We start from the raw sequence: 9,169 nt of genomic DNA, 5'->3' as shown, positions 1-9,169 counted from the left end.
ATCAATAATGTAATCATTATGTAAAAAAAAGCTGCTTCATGGTCTAAAAAAATAGGTGTTTCAACACGATTAACATAATATTTATTAAACAGAAAAAATAGCATTGTTCAAATGTATAATTCTCAAGAGTTATTATACAACAAAATGTTCTTAAATATTTAAACGCTTATCCGAAGCGCAGTAATTGTGAAATTGTACAATAGTTCGTTTATGTACACCTTTTAAAGACATTCTATTTTCACCATCAGTTAATTATCAAACAAAACAAAAACATACATAAAAGTAAAAAACAACAGACGTGTGACAGAGCAAATACTTTAAGTGTAGCATCCCTTTCACTTTGCACAGCACAGAATATGACATGTGAATAAACTGTTTACCTTCTGTCAGGGTGATGGGTGCAGGTGCTATTCAAACAAAACAAGAGAGTCTCAAATGACGTCTTTAACCCGCAGGGCCTTTTAATATTTGAGGCAAGTTATTTTTACAATGATGTATACACAAACAAAGAGACCATACCAACAAACAATAAGTGTGAGTCCAGATGTGGTGTGTTATGGGGTGGTGAGGTAGGGTTGGGTGACGTGCGGGTCGGGGTGGTGAGGTAGGGTTGGGTGATGTGTGGGTCCAGATGTGGTGCGTGACGGGGAGGCGAGGTAGGGTTGGATGACGTGGTGGTGAGGTAGGGTTGGGTGACGTGCGGTTCGGGGTGGTGAGGTGGGTTGGGTGATGTGCGGGTCCAGACGTGGTGCAGGTCGGGGTGGCGAGTTAGGGTTGGTGATGTGCGGGTCGGGGTGCTGAGGTAGGTTTGGGTGATGTGCGGGTCCAGACATGGTGCGGGTCGGGGTGCTGAGGTAGGTTTGGGTGATGTGCGGGTCCAGACATGGTGCGGGTCGGGGTGGTGCGGTAGGGTTGGGTGACGTGCGGGTCCAGACGTGGTGCATGACGGGGTTGTGAGGTAGGGTTGGGTGACGTGCGGGTCGGGGTAGTGAGGTGGGTTGGGTGATGTGCAGGTCCAGATGTGGTGTGGTTCGGGGTGGTGAGGTAGGGTTGGGTGACGTGCGGGTCCAGACATGGTGCGGGTCGGGGTGGTGAGGTGGGTTGGGTGATGTGCAGGTCCAGACATGGTGCGGGTCGGGGTGGTGAGGTAGGGTTGGGTGATGTGCAGGTCCAGACGTGGTGGCGAGGTAGGGTTGGGTGACGTGCGGGTCCAGACATGGTGCGGGTCGGGGTGGTGAGGTAGGGTTGGGTGACGTGCGGGTCGGGGTGGTGAGGTGGGTTGGGTGATGTGCAGGTCCAGACATGGTGCGGGTCGGGGTGGTGAGGTAGGGTTGGGTGACGTGCGGGTCGGGGTGGTGAGGTGGGTTGGGTGATGTGCAGGTCCAGACATGGTGCGGGTCGGGGTGGTGAGGTAGGGTTGGGTGACGTGTGGTTCGGGGTGGTGAGGTAGGGTTGGGTGACGTGTGGTTCGGGGTGGTGAGGTAGGGTTGGGTGACGTGCGGGTCCAGACATGGTGCGTGACGGGGTGGTGAGGTAGGGTTGGGTGACGTGCGGGTCGGGGTGGTGAGGTGGGTTGGGTGATGTGCAGGTCCAGACGTGGTCAGGGTCGGGGTGGCGAGGTAGGGTTGGGTGACGTGCGGGTCCAGACATGGTGCGGGTCGGGGTGGTGAGGTAGGGTTGGGTGACGTGCGGGTCGGGGTGGTGAGGTGGGTTGGGTGATGTGCAGGTCCAGATGTGGTGCGGGTCGGGGGGGTGAGGTAAGGTTGGGTGACGTGCGGGTCCAGACGTGCGTGACGGGGTGGTGAGGTAGGGTTGGGTGACGTGCGAGTCGGGGGGGGGTGAGTAGGGTTGGGTGATGTGTGGTTCCAGACGTGCGTAACGGGTTGGTGAGGTAGGGTTGGGCGATGTGCAGGTCCAGACGTGGTCAGGGTCGGGGTGGCGAGGTAGGGTTGGGTGATGTGCAGGTCCAGACGTGGTCAGGGTCGGGGTGGCGAGGTAGGGTTGGGTGACGTGCGGGTCCAGACGTGCGTGACGGGGTGGTGAGGTAGGGTTGGGTGACGTGCGGGTCGGGGTGGTGAGGTGGGTTGGGTGATGTGCAGGTCCAGATGTGCGTGACGGGGTGGTGAGGTAGGGTTGGGTGACGTGCGGGTCGGGGTGGTGAGGTAGGGTTGGGTGGTGTGCAGGTCCAGACGTGGTGCGTGACGGGGTGGCGAGGTAGGGTTGGGTGATGTGCAGGTCCAGACGTGGTCAGGGTCGGGGTGGCGAGGTAGGGTTGGGTGACGTGCGGGTCCAGACGTGCGTGACGGGGTGGTGAGGTAGGGTTGGGTGACGTGCGGGTCGGGGTGGTGAGGTAGGGTTGGGTGACGTGTGTTTCGGGGTGCTGAGGTAGGGTTGGGTGACGTGCGGGTCCAGACATGGTGCGGGTCGGGGTGGTGAGGTAGGGTTGGGTGGTGTGCAGGTCCAGACGTGGTGCGTGACGGGGTGGCGAGGTAGGGTTGGGTGATGTGCAGGTCCAGACGTGGTCAGGGTCGGGGTGGCGAGGTAGGGTTGGGTGACGTGCGGGTCCAGACGTGCGTGACGGGGTGGTGAGGTAGGGTTGGGTGACGTGCGGGTCGGGGTGGTGAGGTAGGGTTGGGTGACGTGTGTTTCGGGGTGCTGAGGTAGGGTTGGGTGACGTGCGGGTCCAGACATGGTGCGGGTCGGGTGGTGAGGTAGGGTTGGGTGACGTGTGGTTCGGGGTGGTGAGGTAGGGTTGGGTGACGTGCGGGTCCAGACATGGTGCGGGTCGGGGTGGTGAGGTAGGGTTGGGTGACGTGCGGGTCGGGGTGGTGAGGTGGGTTGGGTGATGTGCAGGTCCAGATGTGGTGCGGGTCGGGGTGGCGAGGTAGGGTTGGGTGACGTGCGGGTCCAGACATGGTGCGGGTCGGGGTGGTGAGGTAGGGTTGGGTGACGTGTGGTTCGGGGTGGTGAGGTAGGGTTGGGTGACGTGCGGGTCCAGACATGGTGCGGGTCGGGGTGGTGAGGTAGGGTTGGGTGACGTGCGGGTCGGGGTGGTGAGGTGGGTTGGGTGATGTGCAGGTCCAGACGTGGTGGCGAGGTAGGGTTGGTTGACGTGCGGGTCCAGACATGGTGCGGGTCGGGGTGGTGAGGTAGGGTTGGGTGACGTGCGGGTCGGGGTGGTGAGGTGGGTTGGGTGATGTGCAGGTCCAGATGTGGTGCGGGTCGGGGGGGTGAGGTAAGGTTGGGTGACGTGCGGGTCCAGACGTGCGTGACGGGGTGGTGAGGTAGGGTTGGGTGACGTGCGAGTCGGGGGGGGTGAGTAGGGTTCGGTGATGTGTGGTTCCAGACGTGCGTAACGGGTTGGTGAGGTAGGGTTGGGCGATGTGCAGGTCCAGACGTGGTCAGGGTCGGGGTGGCGAGGTAGGGTTGGGTGATGTGCAGGTCCAGACGTGGTCAGGGTCGGGGTGACGAGGTAGGGTTGGGTGATGTGCAGGTCCAGACGTGCGTGACGGGGTGGTGAGGTAGGGTTGGGTGACGTGCGGGTCCAGACGTGCGTGACGGGGTGGTGAGGTAGGGTTGGGTGACGTGCGGGTCCAGACGTGCGTGACGGGGTGGTGAGGTAGGGTTGGGTGACGTGCGGGTCCAGACGTGCGGGTCGGGGTGCTGAGGTAGGGTTGGGTGACGTGCGAGTCCAGACGTGCGTGACGGGGTGGTGAGGTAGGGTTGGGTGACGTGCGGGTCCAGACGTGCGTGACGGGGTGGTGAGGTAGGGTTGGGTGACGTGCGGGTCGGGGTGGTGAGGTAGGGTTGGGTGACGTGCGGGTCGGGGTGCTGAGGTAGGGTTGGGTGATGTGCAGGTCCAGATGTGGTGCGGGTCGGGGTGGTGAGGTAGGGTTGGGTGACGTGCGGGTCCAGACGTGCGTGACGGGGTGGTGAGGTAGGGTTGGGTGACGTGCGGGTCGGGGTGGTGAGGTGGGTTGGGTGACGTGCGTGACGGGGTGGTGAGGTAGGGTTGGGTGACGTGCGGGTCGGGGTGGTGCGGTAGGGTTGGGTGACGTGCGGGTCCAGACGTGGTGCATGACGGGGTTGTGAGGTAGGGTTGGGTGACGTGCGGGTCGGGGTGGTGAGGTAGGGTTGGGTGACGTGCGGGTCGGGGTGGTGAGGTGGGTTGGGTGACGTGCGTGACGGGGTGGTGAGGTAGGGTTGGGTGACGTGCGGGTCGGGGTGGTGAGGTAGGGTTGGGTGACGTGCGGGTCCAGACGTGGTGCATGACGGGGTTGTGAGGTAGGGTTGGGTGACGTGCGGGTCGGGGTGGTCAGGTGGGTTGGGTGATGTGCGGGTCCAGACGTGGTGCATGACGGGGTTGTGAGGTAGGGTTGGGTGACGTGCAGGTCGGGGTTGTGAGGTAGGGTTGGGGGACGTGCGGGTCCAGACGTGGTGCATGACGGGGTTGTGAGGTAGGGTTGGGTGACGTGCATCTTGGTTCCAGCTGCAGTGGTTGTCCGGAAATTTCAGCTCCAGCTCTAAGGGCTCCCTCTGCCGTCTGTGTACAAGAAAGAAACAAAACAGCTTCCAGCTCGTTACGTACCAAGCACAAAACAAGGGGAAGTACTCAGCAAAACCTAGTGCTCTCTCAGGTCAGGAGGGATATTTGCAGCTCAGATTTATTCTCTCCCGGTCACACCCTCTACAGTCAGCACTCATATTCAACCCTACAAAATATTTTACTTCAGTGACGGGTAAACGCATGTGACACATATCTGATATTTCATTTTAGCCCGTTCCAATCCTTGTATCTTATGTGTTCCCTGATATCAAAAACACACATCTAAAAGGATTGTGTTTTAAAATAAGTAGGGTTCCATTTAGATGTACTATATTTAACAGAAGTAGTATTTTAATTCAGAACGATATGATTCTGAAAATATCACTTGCCAAAACTAAAGAGATGACACGTTAACTGTAATACAGCGCATACTTTTAAATCCATTACGTATTGTAGCGGTATGTAACATTTCCCGTTAACTACCCAACCGCATAATAATCTAAATGCTACCCATGCACAGAACTGCGTAAAACATGAAAGGCAATGCAATTTAGCAAAACCAAGATAAACCAATTTAGATAACCAAGATGCTTTGGCAACACCTGCTATTGCAAGTCATGCCAATAAAGCACCATTGAATTGAATTGAATTGATAAAAAAAAAAAAAAACAAGCAGCAGTGGAATTAATTCTTTTTTATGCACAGATTCTAGTTCCTGTTAATATAGTTGGCTATATTTTATTGGAGCAATTTTTAGGGTAAAGTACCTCCTTGATCAGGGCTATAGTGGCAATAGTATCCGCACCTGGCATCTGACCCCATGACCCTGTGGTCTGTAGTTGAGTTTAATTACTAAGCCACACAGACATCTATGTAAATAGTTTATGTAATTAAATAAATGTTACTAAAATACTGATTGTGTACATGTTTTGTGCATAGAGTGCAAGAATTTCTATAACCTTAATTGCAGTTTCCAGAATTAAAACAGTATCCAAAATTACAGAATATAGTGCTTGACAGGGCCCTTATGTCACAGTTCACTGAAAATGCACAAAAGATCACAAAAAAAACACATCACAGTATCTTAAACTGTTTAATGATTAACTGTTACATTACCCTAGCTTGTCTTGTTCGCTGTTTTGGCTGCATTTTTGTCAGGTGAAACTGGAGGAAGTGCTGTGTAACTGCACAATATAAGAAGACAGACTGATCTGGCATTAAGAGAATTTACTTATTTATTTATTTTTAAACGCAGGCTGTGACGGATATTCAGATAAATTGTAACACTGAAGAGATGGGCTTTGTATCAGAAAACTGGAGACGGAGTCGGAAATCGCATGTGACGGGTAAGTGCATTAATTTATTACACATTCAGTGCCGAGAAAGTCTGAGAACCCCAGTGATAATGATGGAAAGTCTGAGAACCCCAGTGATAATGATGGAAAGTCTGAGAACCCCAGTGATAATGATGGAAAGTCTGAGAACCCCAGTGATAATTATGGAAATTCCATAGTTTTACAATGATAGCCTTCTTGAATAAAAACCAACCTTTTCTTAAATATCCAATAGGGTTTATATTAACCAATTCCATGTCTTTTGAAACAAAATGATGTATGAATTAGACAAACAATGAGTAATTAAGATTCGGGCATGTGAAAAAGTAAGTGAATCCCTGGTTTTATCAGCTCAGTTAAGGGGATAATTAGAATCAGGTGTTTTAAATAATTAGGTTGATCTTCAGGGGTGAGTTTTGGAGGCCCCATCCTTTGTAAAGATCAGAAACTTTGCGAGTTCGGTCTTCATCATACAGGTGCGTGGAAACACATCATGCCACGATCAAAAGAAATCTCCGAGGACCTCAGAAAAACAGTTATTGATGCCCCACATGTCGACCTGTTCCTATCCAGTCTTAAATAACTTTAGCATAACAGAGGCAGAAGTGTTAAAAGGACTAGGAGCTCTTAAAATAAACAAATCCCCTGGGCCGGATGAGATCCTCCCAATAGTACTCAAATAAATGAAAGAAATTATTTACAAACCGCTAACCAAGATCATGCAACAGTCTCTTGACACAGGGGTTGTACCGACAGACTGGAAAATAGCAAACGTAATACTGATCCACAAAAAGGGAGACAAAACCGAACCAGGTAACTACAGACCAATAAGCCTGACTTCTATTATATGTAAACTTATGGAAACTATAATAAGATCCAAAATGGAAAATTACCTATATGGTAACAATATCCTGGGAGACAGGTTTTAGGAAAGGGAGATCGTGTCTAACTAAGCTACTTGACTTTTTTGAGGATGCAACATTGAAAATGGATAATTGCAAAGCATACGACATGGTTTATTTAGATTTCCAGAAAGCTTTTGACAAAGTCCCGCATAAAAGATTAATTCTCAAACTGAACGCAGTAGGGATTCAAGGAAATGCATGCACATGGATTAGGGAGTGGTTAACATGTAGAAAACAGAAAGTATTGATTAGAGGAGAAACCTCAAAATGGAGCGAGGTAACCAGTGGTGTACCACAGGGATCAGTATTAGTTCCCCTGCTATTCCTAATCTACATTAATGATTTAGATTCTGGTATAGTAAGCAAACCCGTTAAATTTGCAGACGACACAAAAATAGGAGGAGTGGCAAACACTGTTGCAGCAGCAAAGGTCATTCAAAATGATCTAGACAGCATTCAGAACTGGGCAGACACATGGCAAATGAAATTTAATAGAGAAAAGTGTAAAGTATTGCATGCAGGCAATAAAAATGTGCATTATAAATATCATATGGGAGATACTGAAATTGAAGAAGGGAACTATGAAAAAGACCTAGGAGTTTACGTTGACTCAGAAATGTCTTCATCTAGACAATGTGGGGAAGCTATAAAAAAGGCCAACAAGATGCTCGGATATATTGTGAGGAGTGTTGAATTTAAATCAAGGGAAGTAATGGTAAAACTTTACAATGCATTAGTAAGACCTCACCTAGAATATTGTGTTCAGTTCTGGTCACCTCGTTAGAAAAAGGATATTGCTGCTCTAGAAAGAGTGCAAAGAAGAGCAACCAGAATTATCCCGGGTTTAAAAGGCATGTCGTATGCAGATAGGCTCAAAGAATTGAATCTATTCAGTCTTGAACAAAGAAGACTACGCGGCGATCTGATTCAAACATTCAAAATCCTAACAGGTATAGACAATGTCAAGCCAGGGGACTTCTTTGACCTGAAAAAAGAAACAAGGACCAGGGGTCACAAATGGAGATTAGATAAAGGGGCATTCAGAACAGAAAATAGGAGGCACTTTTTTACACAGAGAATTGTGAGGGTCTGGAACCAACTCCCCAGTAATGTTGTGAAGCTGACACCCTGGGATCCTTCAAGAAGCTGCTTGATGAGATACTGGGATCAATAAGCTACTAACAACCAAAACGAGCAAGATGGGCTGAATGGCCTCCTCTCGTTTGCAAACTTTCTTATGTTCACACACTGAGGCACACAAACTGACACACACAATGACACACCAGACACAAACACTCTGAGACACACACACACTACAACACACAGTCTCAGTGTGTGTGAGTGTGTGTCTCAGTCACTTCAAGTCATACAAAGAGCATTTCAAGTGGTTTGAACTTGCAACATGATGTACTTGAAGAGCACACGACCTTAGCCCGCTGCGCCACTGAGCATTTCAAGTGGAGCGAAGAGACAAAAAAAGGCACCAAGTTAGAAGCAAGAGTTGTGTTAATCTTGGGCCCCAGCACCTTTCCAATTGTGCCTATTTGCTTAATGCTTGACAAGATTGGCCTAATTGCTTCTCATGACTTGGGCTTTTGTGTTTGATATCACCCCTTTAAACGGCTGTTGCGTTTTTCTAACTTGTTTTTTTACATTGACAAGTGTGTGTTTTTTTTTTTTTATAAATATTCCTTTACGCTGCGTAACAAATCACCTCAATACCACCCGGCATTAGCTTATCTGTCTTCCCTCCTTTACCCCTCCCAGCCTATACCACGCTCCCGATTGCTGGCAAACTAACTGTTTGACCTCTGCATCTCTCTCCTAACAGGCTTTCTAAAGGCAGTTTAACTTTACTGTAAGAAAACCACTGTTCAAATCCACAGTGCTCCATAAGGAAGTCGTGCTGGTCTATACAGTGTTAAAACATTTACCAGAAGCAAACTAAAGATATTGAGAACAGTAAAATACAAATTCAACTTGAAATGTTCACCTGTAGCGATCAATCCTGGAAGAGCAGCGGCATTCTTCGGTTCCTGATGCATCCAAGTGCGTCCCTGGTATCACTTACGCTACTAATTTATTAATTGCAGTGGTTTAACTGTGAACTTCCGTTATTAGAAATGAAATTCACATTTTAGATCTCACAACAGTTTAAAAACATCTTAACACAAAATAGCTCGTGAACGGCCATTTCCTCACATTACGTTATTTTAATATTTTACACTAAATCGTGCAATACGAATACGTTAGTAATAAAACTGTTAAGTAATCTATCTATCTACTTTTTAAACAGTAAACCACGGAGATCAGTGTAGTAAACTTTCAACAGCGTCTTTCTTCACTTCACAACAACGGCTGCCCGTCACGTGGTTTGCCCAGCC

The 9,169-nt window shown here is 49.8% G+C and overlaps 1 protein-coding gene across 1 annotated transcript; it reads right to left on the bottom strand.

The window, feature by feature from the left end:
- Positions 1-1,918: 1,918 nt before the first annotated feature.
- LOC131723068 (mucin-2-like) lies at positions 1,919-9,168 on the bottom strand. The gene is made up of 2 exons (XM_059016399.1): positions 8,779-9,168; positions 1,919-4,543 (listed from the first exon to the last, which is right to left on the bottom strand). The coding sequence occupies exon 2, from the start codon at positions 4,268-4,270 to the stop codon at positions 1,925-1,927; it is 2,346 nt and encodes a 781-aa protein (XP_058872382.1). The 5' UTR covers positions 4,271-4,543; positions 8,779-9,168; the 3' UTR covers positions 1,919-1,924.
- Between the last annotated feature and the right edge of the window lies 1 nt (position 9,169).

Source organism: Acipenser ruthenus, chromosome 53 (assembly GCF_902713425.1).
Source record: "Acipenser ruthenus chromosome 53, fAciRut3.2 maternal haplotype, whole genome shotgun sequence".
Classification (NCBI taxonomy): domain Eukaryota; kingdom Metazoa; phylum Chordata; class Actinopteri; order Acipenseriformes; family Acipenseridae; genus Acipenser; species Acipenser ruthenus.
The sequence above is the reverse complement of the archived record's forward strand: the minus strand, read 5'-3'. Positions and strand labels throughout refer to the sequence as shown.

Bases quoted from the DNA above. Each gene is read 5' to 3' on its own strand.
- LOC131723068 (XM_059016399.1), bottom strand. From the start codon at position 4,270: ATGCACCACGTCTGGACCCGCACGTCACCCAACCCTACCTCACCACCC.